Raw genomic sequence first — 21,252 nt, 5'->3', positions numbered from 1 at the left:
GAGACCAGGTGGGATATTATCATAGGAATGCCGGTAAGGCTTATACTCTGTTCATTGGGATTTCCTTTTCGGCACCCTTCTTGCTATTGGTACCCCTTGTAAATTTGTCAGTTGGATTCAGGCATGCATTATATCTCCCATGTATTTTGTTTCTATTAATGGGTCACTTAAAGGATATTTTTCTAGTTTGAGAAGTCTTCGACAAGGGGACCCTCTTTCGCTTTATCTCTTTGTGATTGTCATGGAAGTGTTGTCTCGTTTATTGAACTCTCATCCCCCTTCTTTTCAATTCCATCATCGATGTTATCAAATTCAGCTCACTCATTTAAGTTTTCTTTATGATTTGATGATCTTTAATGTTGGGGACTGCAATTCTTTGGCTTTTGTGCAATCTGTTTGAAAAGGTTTTAGGGGATATCTGGTCTTGCTACCAATGATGGTAAAAGTTCTATGTTTTACGATGGCATGTTTATTGGTGAGGCTGTGAGGTTTTTAGAGTTCAAGGGATTCCCGTTGGCTTCTTTCCCCATTTGTTATCTTGGATTACCTCTTATTTTTTAAGGCTTTCAATTGCAGATTGTTTTCTTCTGTTGGAGAGAGTTACTACTTGTGTTAGGAGCAGGTCTCTTTGTGATAACTTTCTAGTTGTCTTGGATTCAGAGTTCATGGGATTCAAAGTTCATATTTAGATTGTTCGCTTCTGTTGGAGAGAGTTACTACATGTGTTAGGAGTTGGTCTGCTAGGGCTCTATCTTATGTTGGTCGATTATAATTTATTTGATTTGTTTTGCAAAGCATTCAAGTCTATTAGGCCAGTATGTCTGTTTTTCCTGCTAAAGTTATTCAGGATTTTGATTGGTTGCTTTACGCCTTCCTTTTGAAAGGGAAAGTAGATAGAGTTGAGGGTGTAAAGGTTGCTTAGGCAGATGTTTTCATTTCGTCTTGCTATGGTGGTTTGGGTATTGGCTACATTCCTTCTTGGAATGATGATGCCATCGTGAAGGTATTGTGGCTTATCCTGGTTCAATTTGGATTCCTATAGGTTGCTTAGGTGGAGGCATATAGTTTGTGGGGTTGGAGTTTTTGGGCGGTTAGGGCATTTTCGTCTTCATCTTGGTGTTAAAGGACTATTCTTCAAGTTTGAGATAGTTTGAGGTTATTGGTATGATTTTCTATTGGAAATGGGTGTCGTTGTCGATTTGGTATGACCCATGGTTAGTGGGAGCACCATTCTTCAACAGTTTAGTATTGAGGTTGTCTTGGATGTTGATAGTTCTCTTCATGTTAAGGTGGGTGATTTCCTATGTTCTGACGAGACTTGGAATTGGCCTTCTATCTTTAGGGATTAGGTTGGCCTTTCCATGCAAGTGCATTTGATTAATGTGGAGGTTGGGTGAGAGAATTATATTATCTGGCTTCCATGTCGGTCTAGAGTATTTTTTATTGCTAATGCTTGAGAGTCATTATCTCCTAAGCATCCTATCGTGTCATGGGCTAACCTCCTTTAGTTTGAGAGAAATATTCCTAGGCATATTTTCATTTCTTGGCTTGCTATTCGAAATGGCTTGCAGACTCGTGTTGGTGTTAGGCGGTAGTGTTTTGATATCCCTAGTGATTGTGTTTTGTGTACTATTAGAGTGGAGTCTAGGGATCATTTATTTTTTTAATGTTCTTTTAATAAAGCTATCTGGGAGGACACGTTTCTTTTAAAAAAGCAAAGAAACAATCAAACCGATTGACTTAGGTGTGTTATCCACTCAACTTTTGTAATCTTATTAATTTTGGAAAGAAATGTAGTATTAGAAGCCCATATCAAAATACCTTTTGACATGAATAGGTAAATGAGCCCAAGAGCCCATTTTGAACCAAAAATGACCTGAGAAAACATATTTTAGCCTGGAATTTTCCACATTACACAAGTCACTCTCTTTCAATATCCGTGTTTCATCTCTTTTGTCCATTCTCAGTAATGGAGAAGGAGATGGCACAATCCATATGTAAAAACAGCTCCTTCCTCTAATCTAACCCCTTCCAGATGAAACTACTCGACTAAACCATATTATGCGACAGAGATAGAAGGTCTTAAAGGATTTCTTGTGATTATTTCTAGTATAGAATGAGTCAATCATCCACTTTGGTATCCATCCCTCGGTAAAAAAGTTTGTCATATTTTAATTATATGGCCTCCATTAAGTTGCAAAGATTCAGAGCAAAATACACTTCTAATCCCAAAGTTTAAATTCGTCACTTGACATTTCTCCACTCAAATATAGTCACTAGCCATCGTTGTCACCACAATTGGAATACTGATGATGTGGATTAAGAGTTAAGAAACTTCAATAACCTTGATTCCTCGTGTTCAATTTTTGGTGAACTCGAGAAGAGACTTGAAGATAGAGGTGCATTAAATGCACTCAACATCATATATGATTAACTTAAGCGCATCTCAAGCTTCATTTAAAGCAATTGTTTGAACTACTTTAATGGAGCTTCATTCATTTTTGAGAAGTTACAAATACCAAGAAGCTAGCAATTTTCAAAATTGGACTTGAGACTCTCGATGTAATTTTCAATTTTCTAGTCATTTCAACGTTATCTAGGTTCCTTTTGTTAGTGGGTCATTAAGACATTAAAGTGTGGAAAGTTGCACTCTTGAAGACACTTTAGTGGCCAATTTAGGTTATAGTTTGAAGGCTACAAACAGCCAACTTTGCTGTATCACAAAGGTCATCTAGTTTTTGAATGAAAGTGAGACTCAACTTCTAGCATAATTCAAGTAGCCTTGATCAAACTATCTTGTGGAGTGGTTCGAATCTTGAATATTAATTACCATAGAAAATTTTTGGTTGATACAATCAGAATTCGGGATTTTAGTGTATAATATATATAAAGGTTCAAATTCTATGATGGGTTCTTATATTACTAGCATGGGAGGTTCAAATTCTATGTTGAAGTCGAGTTCGCAGATCTGTAAAATGAAGGAGAACGAACACCTTTGTTCCAGTTCAAGGTAGATCTAGATCCTCCATCATTCCGAACAAATCTAGAACAAACAAGAACTACTGTTCTAGTTCAAGACAAATGAACATAGGAGGCACCTTCCTTCGTTGAAAATTAGCATCGATGTCTTTCAAAGAAGGCATGCGACAAGGTTTGTTGAAGTTGGGAAGAAAGGGAGAAGGAGAGAAAGGTCTGATCACTCAAAAATATAATTAAATCAATACATTTTGACAAATTAACAGTTCAATCAACACCAAATCGTCTAAATGTCAGTTAACTAATGGTCAAAGGAGCCAATGACCATTTAAACCAATTTTTCAAACTGTTGGGACCAAAAGTTATTGGAACTTCAGAGATTAAATAGACTAATTCCAAGTAGTTTTTGCCCTAATAAAAACTTTTGTTAAAATAGATGCTTTTGTATTAACACACAAGAAAAAAAAATATACATGAATCTATTCACAAAATTGAGTGAGTGAAAAGCCTTCAATCTTAAATATCCAAATCTAGCTGGGGAAAAAGAACACACAACCACAACCTAACTAACTAACATTGTAAGAAGAACCAAACCTACAAAAAAAATAACCTCATCTAACCACAACATTGCTCATAAGTCATAACTTGCCACCAATCAGAAACTCCGCCCTCTATTCAAGTGTAAAGACTAATCATACGGATGACAAAATTTGGATCATTGAGTGCTTAGAAAAGCAGTGTGTATAAATTACAAAGTTGCATATTTATCCATGTATTGCATATTTATCCATGTAGATTGTAGTCCATACTTAAGTATAGCTTGGAATACACAGGTAAGAAGAATTATGTAGTAGTTACTAATAAATTTATACAACCTGCACTTACCTCAGCCAGACTTCCACGGTGTGAACAGTTTCTCTTTAACACATAAAAAACAGAGCAGGAATGTATCTAGTTCTTCTTAAAAACTTAAACCATAGACAAGAGAGAGAGATCCAATCATCTAAAACATTACACAAATCCTTAGAAACCATCATCACAGAAATGAAACTAGCTTAAAGCCTAACAAAGAAAACTCATTTCTAGTGAAGATCATTGTTGCTCAATTCACCGCGTGTATTGATGATCAAACAAATGTATGTATTGGCCTTACGTGCAAATAGAAATAATTGATACAAAAACGAGAAGCTGGTATCTTGCTACAAAAACAAGCACAGAATTAAACCACATGGCCAGTGCTTGTGAAAGTAGATTAACAACAGCCCATCAAAGAAAATCTTCATTACAACCATAAAAAGAAGAAATTATTAGTTTGAAGCAAAGCAATAAGCATTATCGGATCTCTATGATATTGATAACCCGCATTTGGCCAATAGTTTCATCATTCACATAAATTTAACACTCAATTAAGAGACAAAACTCAACACCATGGTGTTCAAAAGTTACTAAATTGACTTGATGCCTAAGGTAGTATATCAAATTGGGCTCAAAATCCTATTGACCAACAAACTTTACAAGAACAACTCGAGTATACCTGGAACAGGAAGCCAATACCCAATAAACTCAACTCATCTTCATACTTGATTCTTTAAAGCTCATCCTCCATCCTCAAATACTCTCCAATATCAGACTGGTGAAGAACCACAATCCCATTCGGGTCCAACTTCCTACAGTCCTGCGTGGACTTCGCCGCAACCCCAAATCCCAGAGGCACATCCGACATAGAATACACAACCACCCCATCACCGGGAGAAATATTTTCAGTAATCCGCCCTAATCCGCCTTTCAAAACATGATTTCCATACAGAAAAGACATCTCAGAGGTTGGTTTAAGCCAAACCTTGTGCTTGGCATTCGGGGACAATAACCCTAGCGAGTGAACAGTGAGATGAAAACTGCCGCCATGAGTGAACTTTCCGATGCAGGTGCCGAGAGCGACGAGGTTGGAGCGGGCTACGTTGGTGGCTCGCTTGACGAGGGAGTCACTGACGTAATAGACCTTGTTCTTGTGGAGGCGGAAGCAGTAGCGGCCTGGATTTGGTTCGGGACCTTCGTGAGAGGGATTCTCGACGATGTTCTTGAGGTTGTTTCCGGTAAATTTGTGAAGCTTTTCGAACACGACGGTGGTCTCCTGCTCGTCTAAGGGCCTCATCGTCGTCGATCGGAGCTGGAGGAATGAGCCGTGGCGCCGTGGATTAAGGTTTCTAGGGTTTATGACTTTATATTCAGATGGCTTCCACTTGGAACTTCTAAAGTTTGGACTATTTAGTATTTATCATATTTTATCGAAGTATTGGTATTTATGAATTTTTTTTCTCAAACAAGAAAAAAAAATATTGTCATTTTAAAAACTATTTAGGAAAATATTGTTGTTTTCAAACAATTGTAAAAATATTGTTGATTTTTTTTTTTTAATAACTCGAGGTTGAACCCTCAACCTTGTTGATGTCATCCCCCAAAATGAAATTTTGTATTGGGAGAGAATAAGAAAGAGGAAGAGTAAGAGAGAGAGCGAGAGTACACTTCAATTTTTGGGTCATCCGTACAAATTTTCCTCTTTTTTTTCTGTTTTAATTATTACACATTCCACCTTCTTCTTTCTTTTTTCCTTTTTTTTTTTTTTAATTTTCTATTTTATAAAAACAATTTCTAAAAATATTTTATTATTTTATTTAAACTCTAAAAAGAATAAATTAAAAAAAATATCTCATAAAAAATGTAAATTAAATATCTCATTTATATAAAAAGAATTACAAAAATCAATGTGTCCCACAAGGCGAACGTTGTCGATTTCGAGCTGGTTGTCATCGTCGACTTCGAACTTGAGGTTGCTCGGGTTCTTCTTGATGTTGCTCTGGTACCTCTGCAGGCGCTTCATAATATAAATATTTATTATGCTCTCCACGACCCCGACCATGTCCATGCACGTCTAGAAGCTGGTGGAGGAACAATAGGTATATCGTACATATAATGAATTTCCTCTATATAGCTTTGGTTGTCACTACATATAGCAAGAACCTGGTTCGGATCATTCGCAACCTCACGGAGTCTACTGTTGTTCGATCTCTGTGAATTATAAAACAATTAGACAATATTTAAAATAAATTTAAATTAAAAATAATTAGATAATATTCATTCATTTACCAGATGACCCACAGCTGCTCCCGGACGAGTGACGTAACGCCTTGTGATATTATTATACCAATGGATATATTCTGGAGTGACATCTGTGTCAAACTGTTCAAGAGAAACCCCAACTGCAATAAACCTTGCACGATAGTGCCATCGCACTACCAAATGTGCAACTTTTTCGAACCAATCTCCACTCCTTAGGTCAATATCATGCAGTATGGGTTCAGTATTACAAGGCGATGAGACATCCTGCTGAAAACCGAATTGTCTCATCACCCTGTCAGGAAGATGTCACTCACTAATGTGAAAACATATGAGAGGACTCATCGTCCGTCTTATGTTTTGACCATTCGTACAAAAATTAGGCAAAGTATGCATAATAATTTTGTATGGCTCCCAAATAACCTGAAACACAAAATATTATATTAGAAAATATTAAAGACAAATGCAATAAAAAAGTGTATAAAATAATCAATTAGGTTCAGTGTAATGTACTTGTTCAGGTTGAAGTAGATCAAACATGTATCTATACTGGCTGACTATATGTGTGGCTGTCCTAGTTACACAAAATTTGTCTCTGCACCTAAATTTTTAAATTGATAATTTAGAATTTAAATTAACTAGATCAGTGATATAAAAATTAAATTGAATTCAAATAACATATCGAGAACCGTATGCTCGTCCAACTAATTGAGCGTCATTAACATGTTGTAGTTGTGGAGCCATTGTTGGAAATCGCACCCAAGCCCATAGTTGCAAAAGTATGAGAGGCCCAACTATCTCTCAAACCTCAGGTTGCAAAATATTTGGGCCTACATACGGTTCCAACAACACCCAAGCCCATAGTTGCAAAATTTGTCTATACAACCATGTCAAGCATACTCCACTCCACGAATGCTGCCCCGCATAATGGAGGTTAGCTAACAGTGGCAGGACATCAAGTGAACAAAATGACTTAATTTATCTAAAAACAAACTTCTACCCGTCATTTGTAGTATATATACTTGCGCATATCTTATGACGGTTTCCTCGTCTGCATCATCTATGAGCTAACGAAATTTTGTTCCTAACCATATTAAACTTAACCTCGATCCTTTAATCTTGTTGACAAGTGGGGTCGCACCGAGGTACAGTTGACAAACTTCTGACCAGTCATCATACATCACTCTAGTGACTGGCTCACCGTCAACAGGTAACCCCAACAACACTTCTATGTCTTGTAGAGTGATAGTGCATTCTCCAACAGACATATGAAATGTATGCATCTCGGGCCTTCATCTCTCGACCAAGGCTGTGATCAAATGCCAGTCCAACTGAATAAATCCTAATCTAAAAATCCCATAGAATCTAGATGTGCGCAGTAACGGTAGTATTCAAGGGTGAAGCGGGATAGTGCGCTGGAGAGCTGCCTCTCGACGCCTGCAAGATATTTTTCCAATTGTACGATCTTGCCATACAACAGATGATCGATGAATGGACTGGTCATACAAAACATCGGGATCAACAGGTCCTGGGTTTAAAGCCATGATATGAAAAAAAATATATATTTATTTCTCAATTAAAAAAATATTTGTTTCTCAATTAGAAGAATAATGTACAACTTAATTAAAAGAATAATGTACAACTTAATTAGAAGAATAATGTACAACTTAATTAAAAGAATAATGTACAACTTAATTAGAAGAATAATGTACAACTTAATTAAAAGAATAATGTACAACTTAATTAAAAAAATAATGTACAACTTTATAATAAAAAAAAATTGAATATACAATAAAAGGATAAGCGGGTGAAGGAAATCTTGCTAATTTTGTGATGAGGATCTCGCTCTAGAAGGAAATCTCGCTAATTTTGTGATGAGAATCTCGCTCTAGAAGGGAATCTTGCTAGAAATGTGGGTTGAATCTCTCTGGTAAGATGAGTATCGCTAGGAAGACAGTTTGTTAAAGAAATGCTTGATCTCGCTCATGAGGAGGATCTCGCTCATAATTGTCTTCACTTTATTTACTTTCCATAGAAATATATATATATATATACACATGACCAATGAGAAAAAAAGCTAATAATCATTAATGAAAAAATAACAACAATAACATAATTTTGTTACAACTAATAACTATAATGGAGTAAGTTTAATGAAAGTGCATATATTAAAATTGACTATAATCGAATAAGTCTGAAAAAATATGGTCAACCTTGATTTTATTATCAAGTAAAATAAAAAAAAAGGCGTAATAAATAAATAGAATAGTAGAAAAAGTGAGGGTAAATTCACTCACAGTGTGATGGTAAAGAATAATGTAAAACTTTATTGATTACAATAAAAAAATTGAATATACAATAAATTATTATAAAAAATTGAATATACAATAAATTATAATAAAAAAAATTGAATATACAATAAAATGAATATATAATAAAAAGTTTATTTATTTTTCAATCCCTAACTAGCTGGAGCCCGTCTTAGTAACGAAGGACACTTTCTTCGATTATGTCCTAACTGATTACAAAATCCACATCGTTGTCGAGTGGCTGGTTCTGTCTAATCCATCTCGTTGTGATAACTGAATTTTTCGGTCTACCAGGTTTTCTCAACAACGATGGATCAGGATGTAAGAGGGGCATATTAGGGTGGGTGATCCAATAATCTTCATGCGGTACAGGTTGAAATTGAGGAGAGTAATATTCAGCATACGTTGACAATTTGTAATAGTCCTCAATAAAATCTTCGTAGTTCATGTTAAAATGTGAGCAAACGGCCATAAAATGCGAGCATAGAATGCTGAATGCTTGCCACTTGTTACATGAACAGTATCGCTTGGACCTGTTTAGCCTCAATATTTGAACGTTTCCTCCTTTGGCATTGAGACTATGACGTCCGGTCTTCACATGAAACACACCTTCATACCGATCGTATGATTATACTTCATGTTTACTAGAAAATATCAACTTATAACAATAAACATAACAACAATAATTTTCATATAAATAAACTAAAATTTTCAAACTATATTACATTTTTGAAACTATACTAAACTTGTTAAACTATACTAAATATCACAATAATTTTGTATTAAACTATAAATATCAACTTCTTAAACATAATAATAAACTAAACATTTTAACACTATAAACATCAGAGTTAGTACTAAATATATCAAATATCATAATAATAAACTAAACTTTTCAAATATCAAAAGTTCAACTCACAGATTCGATGATAGTTCTCTTTTTCCTTCAAAGTGACAACGTTCACCCTTTTTTTTCTGTTATTTGTTATCTGACAACAACTACAAAAAATTAAAAAAAATAATAGAATCTATAAAAAAAAATAATAATATAAGAACAAAAAAAAAATTATAATTATTCTTAAAAAATAAAAATTTAGTAGAGTAACGAACCAGTATAGTTGTGTGAGAATAATTTGTATTAAACGAAATACAAGAAGAGAAATGGAAATGGAAATGGGAGGAGAGGAAGATGATTTCGAAGGCTTATTTTCGAAGGCAGTGAGCAAATTAAGGGGGAAGGAGTGAGCAAAATCAAGGGCAGTGAGCTATCAAGGGAGTGAGTGAGCAAAAATGAAGAGGATGGTGGTTTAAAAGGATGTAGGTCAAGTGTTGAACACTCGACCCACGGGTTTGGGGTGGTTGAAGAGGCATTAAGGCTATGGCAGAGGGGCATGAATGCGTCAATGCATGCATAGAATCAAAGTAGGGGAATCGGATCAGTCGGTCAATGCATGCAGGGAATCACGTAGGGGAATCAGAACAGGGGCAGCATGGTGATAGGACCTCACACATTATTTTAATTTACTTGATAATAAAATCAAGGTTGACCATATTTTTTCAGACTTATTCAATTATAGTCAATTTTAATATATGCACTTTCATTAAACTTACTCCATTATTGTTATTAGTTGTAACAAAATTCTATTATTGTTGTTATTTTTTCATTAATGATTATTAGCTTTTTTTCTCATTGGTCATGTGTGTGTATATATATATATATATCTTTCTATGGAAAGTAAATAAAGTGAAGACAATTATGAGCGAGATCCTGTTCATGAGCGAGATCTTCCTCATGAGTGAGATCCTCAAGCATTTCTTTAACAAACTGTCTTCCTAGTGATGCTCACCTTATCAGCGAGATTTAGCTCACATTTCTAGCGAGATTCCCTTATAGAGCGAGATCCCCATCACAAAATTAGCGAGATTTCCTTCTAGAGTGAGATGCTCATCACAAAATTAGCGAGATTTCCTTCACTCACTTATCTCTTTGTCGAGGGTTGAAGTTTCGACTTATGTATGTCGAAACTTCAACCTTCGACAACTTAAAAATTAGCTTGATTTTCTTCTAGAGCGAGATCCTCATCACAAAATTAGCGAGATTTCCTTCACCCACTTATCTTCCTTATCGAGGGTTGAAGTTTCGACTTATGTATGTCGAAACTTCAACCTTCAACAACTTAAAAATTAGCGAGATTTTCTTCTATAGCGAGATTTCCTTCACCCACTTATCTTCCTTATCGAGGGTTGAAGTTTCGACTTATGTATGTCGAAACTTCAACCTTCGACAATCCTAATATACATATTGTTTCCAAGTTTTTCTTTGTTTGTCGAGTTCTCAACGTTCGACCTTTACATTAATCGAATCCTCGACCTTCGACTTCTAGCCTCAAACTCCCAAAACAACAATATTTCTCTAATAAGTTTCAAAACAACAATATTTCTCTAATAAGTTTTGAAAAAAACCATATTAATATTCAAGGTCCGAAAAAAGGGTATTTATGAAATTGGATTTTTGTACTGATGGTCTCGTTTGGGAAGTCCAAATGAAAAATGGCTACCTGTAGAAAAAGTAATAGGAAGTGGCACGGTACTCATGTGTAATTTTACCTCTTCGCCCCTGAGATGCACCTCGCATGCTAGCCACTATGAAGGAACTTGATCCTCGATGGCTCGTTACTAGTTCTTCGTTGGCCTGTCACACAATCCTCAATGCATAATCACTTAATACTCGGATGCATGGTCAGTCGATACGTGTGCAATTGACACATGTATACTTGATCATAACCACATCATACTCGATACTCAATTAATATATACTCGATCGTTTTGAAATGCACGTGCCGTCGGAGGACCTGCTCTGTACTTTATGCTCATATACAGACATACACAAATTGGAGAATTTTATGACAATTTTCACTATTCTTTCAAATCAATTTCTTGAAATGTGAAGTAATTTTTTTATTAACTAAGAATAAATAGAATTGAAACACAAATGAGAAATCGGGCTCACCTTCCTTCCAAAAAATCCATTTCACAAACTTTTTTTTTTTTTTTTTTTTTTTTTTTTTTTTTTTTTTTTTTTTTTTTTTTTACAGAGATCAAGTCATAAAAGCATTCAGATCATTTCACTATATTGTCTCACACCTCACGTAAGTAAATATGCTAGTTTTTTCTCATTTTTTGCTCACATTTTTTACTTTTCCGAAGCTATATGAGATATACAAATGTAGCAAAAGAGAACGAGTGAGTGTGAGTTTGTGAGTGTGCACAAAGACATACAAGTAGCTCCCAGTGGAGCAAGGATGAGGGGAAGGAAAACTATGAAACAGTAAGCATCGTGTTAAGAATATCGAGTAGCGAGGATTGAGTATAACGAGTATTTAACAATACCAAATTTCCTAACTGCTCACTTTATGTATTGTTTTTTTTTTAAGGATGGAGAAGTAGATATTCTTACACTATGGTGGTACATAGGATGACACAAAAGAACACTATATTGAAGGTCATTTAAAGTGTTTGCTAGTTCCAAGTACATTGGCGTATAATAAGCTGGTAAATCTGGTATATGAGATCATGCAAGTTAGTTCGACAGAGTTCGTATCACACCTCTTTGCAGATTATCCTCTTAATCCGAGAAGATATGTGAAGACAACAGTTGCCAACCCTCTTATGACAACTATTGCCCAACATACTCCTGTATACTTATGTTCTTGGCTTCTGTTACACCTGATTAGCAGTTTATCATTATCCAAAACTTAACACATAATCCTAGCAACAGCTCAAGACATACATACTATTACTAATCAAAATATTAACTCCAATATACGAAACAATTTCAGAAAAACCAACCCTATTTACAACAACAGTTCAACATAAGTTATACCCTATTCCTCATGGCATGTACATATAAAACTAAGGTTTTAACAGGACCTAGGAAATCACCTAAAATTCAAGCCTTCTACAATTCTTAAGTAGTGAATCACTGGCAGAACCATTAGGCTTTGGGACGTCGACCACTACCTAGGGAGAAAAACATTAAAAAGAGTGAGCTCTAAATGCCCAATGAGTTGCTTCCTTAAAGAAAACATACTTCCATTAACTTATGATATAAACATGTTTATAATAAAATATTTACATTCACATTCCAGGATTCCGAAATAAGAATGTAAAAATGTGAAATCATAACATGTAAACCCTGGACTAAAACTCATTAACATGCTTGTAAAATTATTCTACTCCTTTGCCTGAACATACGGGAGAGCCCTTTTACTCGATCCCTAATAACATTAGTTGAGAGAGAGCTCTTTTGCTCGATCTCATCAACGTCAAGAACATGGATCTTACGTGCACGTAGAACTAGATATGATCTCATTTACCTTACCATACCTTCGGTAGTAAGGATCGTCATATAACGGGATACCTTACTTTACCTTTGGTACCAAATGCTCAAGAGTAGCTTTACTTAGCAAATATTCACATTAACATCATGAACATCATACCCATCATCATGCTTAAAGGAATCGGTAAATAGCTCATTTTAAATGCTAAGTCATAGTATAAAAATCAAGTGGAACGCATGGAAATTACATGTAAAAACTGCATTTAAATCATTAACATGCGTTCATGCTCGACTCCCTTTACTTAAAGCATGCGTTGAAACATCAAGATTAAACCAACTACACGTTGGAAAGATCAAGATAAATCTGACTACACGTTGAAAATTTAAGTAAAATAATTAGCAAATATTTTGAAAACTAGTCACTCACTATCTTTAGGTTACTTCCTCAAAGAATTGTAGGTCTCCCCTATATGCGTCTACCCTGAATAATAAGAGTCTTTGGTTAACGCCTTAGCTTCCTCTCGAGCTTAACTTATTATTCAAGGTAATGCATAATACGCCTCAAATCTAGTTCAATGCATCGTTTCATTTCTTTTTCTACTCGACACATCCTTAGTATAATATATTTAGTGCATAACCACACTTAACTAATTTTTTACCTTGCGACCAACTACTGTGTGTGGCAGCTCGCATAAGATACTCCTATGTGTCAAAATATGTTAGCTTATGCGGTGATGACTTGCCCACACTTAACGTCTGCTTGTCAACTACTTGCTTATGCGTGGTTGTAGCTGTCTGCTTGTTCATCCAATCAAAATTTTAGATTTCATTCTCAGCTTGCATAACTTAAATTCCAGATACAATCTCATGAAACTTCCTTCTAAGTACTTATTTCTAAATATCTTAACTACCTTACTTTAAACTTCCAGCTTTTGATTCCTTTCCCTGTGGTTGGATTTCTCCAATCTTTACAAGTCGTCCACGTAGCCTTAGATGCTTGACCACTTGAAGAAAATTTTCAATTTATAGCTCAACTCCATGGAAATTCCTCTCTGACAACATTGTCTCAACTTCTTCAAACTCAAAGCATAAGTTGGTAGAAATTCTCCTCCCTTTGCTCACGTAAAATGTCAAAACCAAACACCTTCATTCAAACTCTCCTTTTATACTAAGGCTACAAAGTTATTAAGCTTTTTAAAAAGACAGCTAGCATACTTAACTCATCTTTAGGGCCTTTAAGCATGCCACGTAGCCTACTCATTAAGTGTTTAAACTGAATGCTTAAATCTCTTACCAATGCCCAGGCCTACGTTCCTGCCGTTGTTTGCCTCGGCCAATGCATACCATAGCTAACGTCGCATCCCTTACCTCTAACACGCCTCAACACTCCTCGGCTACCATGCGTTCACTTAGGCAACCTCGATTGCCCACATACTATCCATCCTAGGACTTCACTGACCTTTAAGCCCTTGACGCATACCTCTTGTTACACTAATCAATTTTCCACCCTTAGGTTCTCAAGCCCACAAACGCCCATGCATTCCTCACTTGTCTTAGCTTTCCCAAAATTTTTCTAAGGATGGGTTGTTCTTTGTTACCCTAGAGCACTCATCTCAAGACTTAGAAATTTTTCCACATATCTGCATATGTTGGTATTAGTGTCCTAAATCTCTCGTATTCTCGTAGTTTATAAATATTGTATAAACAAATTATTATTAATAAAATAATTGTTATTTTATGAACACACAGTCAATCTAATAAACTAACATCCTAGGTTATTTTATCTAATTTAAACAAATATGTAGAGACATACAGGTGGATCTTGTTTAAATAATAACCTAAACGGTCTGTAGTAGATGGATAAAGTTGGGTACCTTATCCTGGTGACAATACAGATACGGTCCACTTTGTAGATGTTACAAGTGTTGTAAAGTGTTACAAAATATTTGATCTTGATCATTCATGTGGAGACATATGAGTGGGGGTATCCTATACAGAGAGTTTGTATAAGACCGAACCATGAAATGGTTAGTCTCATTATATAACATCGATAATAGTAGAGACTTATATTTCACTAAGATGACCATAGGTGACATGACCTGAATCCTGAGTGAGTTGTGAACTCCTGCTCATGAAGGTCGTCCTTTGATTTGTATGGGTAAGAGTGGCTAAATTACCAACTCAATAAGCCTACCATTTTGGGGATTTGTCTGATTGGGGAGCTGGAAACGCAGCTACACAAGACGGAATTCACTCATTCCTTGATGTCGGGGCACGTTGATAAATTGCTCATTTAAGGGCTGATTCTGGGGCTTGAACAATGTGGCTACACCCTCTTCTGGCTTGAGAGGGACTTGGTCATAGTTGGATTATGACTTATTATTCATTAGAGGAATCGATGATACTTAAGGAGTTAGATGTAACTACAGGGGCAAAACGGTAATTTTGGTCCAATTGTACTTACGAGCATTGTGAAGGGTCATCGACTGTTGATTGGTTATATCCAATTGACACAGAAGTATATTTGTAGTACGAAGAGTGCAACTATCGATCTTTAGTGGAGTGACCGATAGTTAATGAAAGTAGGGTAATTTAATTAAAGAGTTTAATTAATTAATCAAGTACTATAGGAGCTTCAATCTACAAGTTCATGAGGTCCCCTCTATAGCTCAACAGGGATTTAGTTGAGAATTAATTTTTGATTAATTTAAAGTGTTCAAATTAATAGAGGGAATTAATTATATATGATATAATTAATTAAATTAATTATATATGTGATATAATTAATATAATGTATTTGGTACATTATAATATAAAGTATTTTGAGAGGAATTTGAATATGATTCAAATACTAATTATATGAATAATATCCATATAATTAAATTTAATATATAATATGATTTATGTTAAATATCATAATAGTTTAGAGGAATTAAATATTTGAATGTGACTCATATATTAATTATATGGATGAGACTCATATAATTGAATTTAGTATAAATATGATTTATATTAAATGTCATGCATTGTTGAGAGAAAATAAAACTATAGGTTAAATTGTATTTGATACAATATAAAACTATAGGTTATGTGTTATATTTGATATAACACATTATGTTTGTATATATATATATATGATAAGGTTGTTATTATATATATCTATATATTATTATTATTATTAATTTAATATAATTTAATTTAACACTCCCTCCCCTAATTCTCTCAGCTAAGTACATGGAGAGGGGATGGTTGTTGGTTGAACGATTCCACCCATCTTCTTCCTCTGTATGACAGATAAGCTCTCTCTGAGAAAAATCTCCTCTCTTTCCCTCTCATTCTTTTCTTCTTCCCTCTTCCAAAAAAATTGAGCAAAGTTCACATCTCTTGCTCAGTTCTAATCCCTAGAGAATATTAGAGGGTTCTCAACTGGTGGTGCCCAATTGGGAATTTTGGTTTTGGAGATTCGTTCGAGGGAAATGTGAAGAAATTGGCTTCAAAGGTATGTAGATCTCTTCCTCGATTTCTTATAAAAAAACATGTTGTAAAATTAAATTTTTTTATGCATAATCTCTGTGTTATTTTGTAATTTTTTAGTTATGTGAAAACTAAAATTGGGATTGATCCCCGCTTCCGCTCAGAAACCGTCACTAGTTTCCCTTCAACATACTCATTATAACTTCCATAATTTTTCAACTACTACAAACATTATAATCACATACTTACAAGAACTTATACACATAATTAGGATACTTAACACATAATTAGAGGAACTTAAATGTAATTAACTAATAAAATAAGAAATTTCATCCTCGAAATTTGCTCTGAACTCATCATGTGAACAAGTGTGGATATCTATTTCTCATCTACTCCTCAGCTTCCCACGTGGCTTCCTCTACTCCATGGTTTTTCCACAAGACTTTAACCAGCAGATTAATCTTGTTTCTTAACACCTGCTCTTTCTTGTCTAAAATTTAAACTAGTTCTTCTTCATTAGATAAATTCTCCTTCAATTGTGCTAGTTGATTTTGGAGAATATGGGTAGGATCGGGAACATATTTTCTTAACATAGACACATGAAAAATGGCATGTATCTTGGATAACTCAGTAGGTAAAGCTAACCTGTAAGCTGCTGGCCCAACACGTTGAATTATCTCGTAGGGTCCTATATATCTTGGGCTCAACTTACCTTTGTGTGGACCAACCCATGTGTGAAGCAGATGTCAATGAGCATAATGTTTGTCCATCGGTATCTCTCTGCAAAATGACAATATTGATGTTAATATAGCAAACGTATTACATCCGAATGTGACAATAAAAGAGGTTAGGACATGTGTAAATGAAAATGTGATGATAGAAGAGGAAGAGACTAAGAATGAAGAATAGCCAACCCCGGTTATTTTAGAGAGTGGTCCTTTTGTTGTGAATGAAGAACAACCAACTTTGATTCTTTTGGTTATTTTGTTGGGAGTGTGCCTCACCAATATCCGTGCAATGTACCATCAGGTAGTTGTTGAAGTTAATGTCCTAAATTGAGTATATCTTGTAGTTTGTAAAGACAAATTATATATCTAATAAAATAATGGGTATTTTACTAATATTTATACTACATTGATTTGATTCAATAAACTAAGACCCAAGGTTATTTTATGAAACTTAAATATGTATGTAGAGACATATAGGTGGATCATGTTTAGGTAATAACCTAAATGGTCTGTAGTAGATGGATAAGGTACCCATGGATAAGGTTGGGTACCTTATCCTTGTGACACTACGAATACGACCTGCTTTGTAGAGGTTATAATTGTCGTAAAGTGCTACAAATGATCAGATCCTAATCATTCATGTGCAGACATGCGAGCAGGAGTATTCTATACAAAAAGTTTGTATAAGATCAGACCGAAAAATGAATAGTCTCTCTATATAACACCATTGCTAGAAGAGACTTACATGTCACTAGGATGACCATAGGTGACTTGACCTTAATCCTGAGTGAGTTGTGAACTCCTGTCTATGAGGGAAATCCTTAAAATTTGCATGGGTGAGAGTTGCCTTGTTAGCCGACTCAACAAGCCTACCATTTTGGGAACTTGTCCGAGTAAGGAGCTAGGAACACAACTACACAAGATTGCTCCCTTAATAGCTAATTATGGGTCTTGAACATTGAGGTTTCAACCTTTCACTGGCCTGAGAGGTGTTAGTTTATAGTTTGATTATAAACTATTTGTTCATTAGAGGGATCAATGGTATTTAAGGAGTTAGATGTAACTACAGGGGTAAAACGGTATTTTGACCTAGCTATAGTTATGAGCAATTTGTGAAAAGTCGACTTACTGTTGATTGGTTATATTCGTGGACACAGAAATATCTACAGTGCGAAAAGTGCAGCAATCGGTCTTTAGTGGAGTGACTGGTATTTTATGAAAATTGATTAATTTAATTAAAAAGTTTAATTAATTAATCTTATATCATTAGAGCTTCTATTCTGTAGGTCCATAAGGTCCCCTTGTTAGCTCACTAAAGATATATAAGAGGAATGGTTTGAATTGTTCAAATCAATTGCATATTAATGATATTAATATAATATGGTTAATTATAGATGTGATCTATAAGTAAGAGAGAAAAATATTTGAATAAGATTCAAATATTAAAGAGATGTATACGTATAAATATGTGATAATTATATGTTGATTAATTCTATATTAAATATGATTTAATATAGTCATTTAATTGATTAATTAATGGTTAATTAATTAATTAATTTTTTTAGAAGCAAAGATAAATAAACATGTGATATTAATTAATTAATTAATTAATTAATTAATTAATTATATATATATATATTAAACTGGAATTAATATATATGGTTATTTAATTACTGGACTAATTAATTAAATAAAATTTATTTAATTAAATTAGAACTAGAGTAGGAATAGGAAAGACTGGGAGAAGGGGGTCACCCCTCCTCTTTATAAGAGGTATTCATGGCCCATGTTTGTGATACAGTTGAATTGAGAATTCTAAATCCTAATGTCCTACTACTTTTTTCAAAATTTCTCTTCTTTTCTCTACTACTTCTTCCTCTTCTAAGTCTTGGAGACCACACATCAAATTCTTAGGATCCTAGAGAATAACAAGGTTTCATTTACAGTGGTGTCCCTTGATCATTAAAGAGACGTTTCGGAGAAGATCCGAAGGGAATCGTGAAGAATTTAGGAATCTACAAAGGTAAGTTTTAGTTCTTACCTCTTTTCTTCTCTTAAGTGCATGTTAATCTTGATTATTTATCCATTATGTTATTATTTTTATACTGTATTTTGTTTATGCAAAATTGAAAGCAAAATTGCAAGGCGATCACATGCTTCCGCTTAGGATTCAATCCCTTAAGTAGTAATGCCAAAATGGGAGACTTGATCATGTAACCACAATCATTCATAGGATTGGTGGATACCGTTGAAATAGGTCAAATTTTCTTCAGTAAAAATGATGTGAAAATGAGGTTAGTAATGTTGGCCATTAAGAACAATTTTGAGTTGCGGGTTAAAAAATTATATAGTGTTCGATGTTACACTCGACTTGTAAGTGGGTCATTTGAGCAATTAAAATGGATGGATGTGATATTTTCAAGATCATAAAATGCACGCCTAACCACACAGCTTGATTAAAGTATTGAATCATGACCATAGGCAAACCAGCGCATTCGTTTTTGGTCACTTAATCAAAGAAGAGTTCGCCGTTGGTCAGAAGGAAAAACCGCACCATATTATTGAGGATATCCGGCATCAGTACGGTGTCAATATTAGTTATGACAGAAGGATCTCTTACCGAAGAGTTCCATGAACACGTTCGGATCGCTCCGATCTCACAGTGACCGAAATACAACAATATACATTCAACATACAGTTATGCAAACAAATCTTAATTAACGGCATGCTAAGACAAAGATATAACAAGGGAGTAAGTTACATACCAGTTGAAGACCGTCTTCAAAACTCCAGAACTCACCACAGTGGAAACCTCCACGCGATCTACCAACACCCAACAGCAGCGTCAACAACAGCAGCACGCACAACGCACAAACACGAACACTACAGGGACGACACCACCACTAAAGAGCCCTGGGTATTCTCGGAGTGAAAACCCAACGGGTGGTCTTTGGTGAATTTGGTAGAGGAAGAAGGAAACACAAATCGTGTAGGCGATAAGTGGGAGGGAAAAAGACGCTATCGCATAGCAGAAATGCTTATCATTTAGGAAGAGCTACACGATCATGTAGGTTTTACTAAACGATCGTTTGGGAAAAGGTTTACGATCGTTTAACAAAAATGACACACTATACGATCGTTTAGAGAAGCTATCCGATCGTGTAGGAAATATCGTGCGATCATTTAGGCGCAAGGTAGACGATCGTTTAGGTGGAGAGTGCTATCGTATAGGCTCTCGAAAAAACTTAAGCGATCGTTTTCTATTCTCCAACACGCGCTCACAAATTCTTTTGAACGATTGAACTCCGAGCGATTCAAAATGAAAAACATTTTTCATTTTAATTCATCGGTTACAATAACCGATGGATCCCACTAACCCACATCCAAATGTGAAAATTGGCTTAATTATCATATAATTAAATAATTAATTAATTAATAAATATAATCATATTATATTTTTCACCTATAGTTTGATATCACATATCTACTACAATATTTTCTCCTCTACTTGATATAAATCATATTTATATCTAATTTCCTCCAAAATAATGTATCTCCTATATTTAGCCAATTATATCATATATAATTAACCAGTCCAATTATATCATATATAATCGAACTTCCTTTTGTCAATTTGAACATTTCAAATTAACCCAAATACTGATTCGCGACTTTATCCAAGCTACCCAGGGGACCTAATGGACTTGTGGCTCGAAGCTCCAACGGTTCGTGAATAGCTGACTAAACTCTTTAGCCACGATATCCACCATCCGTTAACTGTCAGGAATTTCACTAAAGACCGACATCTAAACTCTTCTTATCACAGATATATTTCTGTGTCCATTGGATATAACCAATCATGAGTACAATGACTCTTCACAGATGCTCGTAAATACAACTAGGTCAAATTATCGTTTTGCCCCTGTAGTTACATCTCACTCCTTAAGTACCACTGATTAATCTAATGAACAATACAACATAGTCCAACTATGTGTGAACACCTCTCGGGCCAAGAGAAGGTGTGTGGCGCCACATTGTTCAAGCCCCGGAATCAACCCTTAAAGGAGCCATCTATTTACTTACCCTGCCTCGGGGAATGAGTGAATTCCATCTTATGTAACTGAGTTCCTAGCTCCCAAATCAGACGAATCCCCAAAATGGTAGGTTTAAATCAGCGACTTGGTCACTCACACCCATACAAATCAAAGAACCGCCCTCAATGGCAAGAGTTCCCAATTCCCTTAGGATTGAGGTCATATTACCTATGGTCATCCTAGTGAAGTGAAGTCACTGACATGAACGGTGTTATATA

At 35.0% G+C, this 21,252-nt stretch overlaps 1 protein-coding gene across 1 annotated transcript; it reads right to left on the bottom strand.

Annotated features, from left to right (window-relative positions):
• Positions 1 to 4,228: 4,228 nt before the first annotated feature.
• LOC120070677 (60S ribosome subunit biogenesis protein NIP7 homolog) lies at positions 4,229 to 5,232 on the bottom strand. The gene has a single exon (XM_039022521.1). The coding sequence runs from the start codon at positions 5,126 to 5,128 to the stop codon at positions 4,565 to 4,567; it is 564 nt and encodes a 187-aa protein (XP_038878449.1). The 5' UTR covers positions 5,129 to 5,232; the 3' UTR covers positions 4,229 to 4,564.
• Positions 5,233 to 21,252: the final 16,020 nt, after the last annotated feature.

The sequence above is a fragment of the Benincasa hispida genome, chromosome 1 (genome assembly GCF_009727055.1).
Source record: "Benincasa hispida cultivar B227 chromosome 1, ASM972705v1, whole genome shotgun sequence".
In the NCBI taxonomy this organism is placed as follows: Eukaryota; Viridiplantae; Streptophyta; class Magnoliopsida; order Cucurbitales; family Cucurbitaceae; genus Benincasa; species Benincasa hispida.
This window is presented reverse-complemented; position numbering and strand designations above follow the sequence as displayed.

What these genes read in the sequence shown, in the direction of transcription:
- LOC120070677 (XM_039022521.1), bottom strand. Translation starts at nt 5,128, where the DNA reads ATGAGGCCCTTAGACGAGCAGGAGACCACCGTCGTGTTCGAAAAGCTT.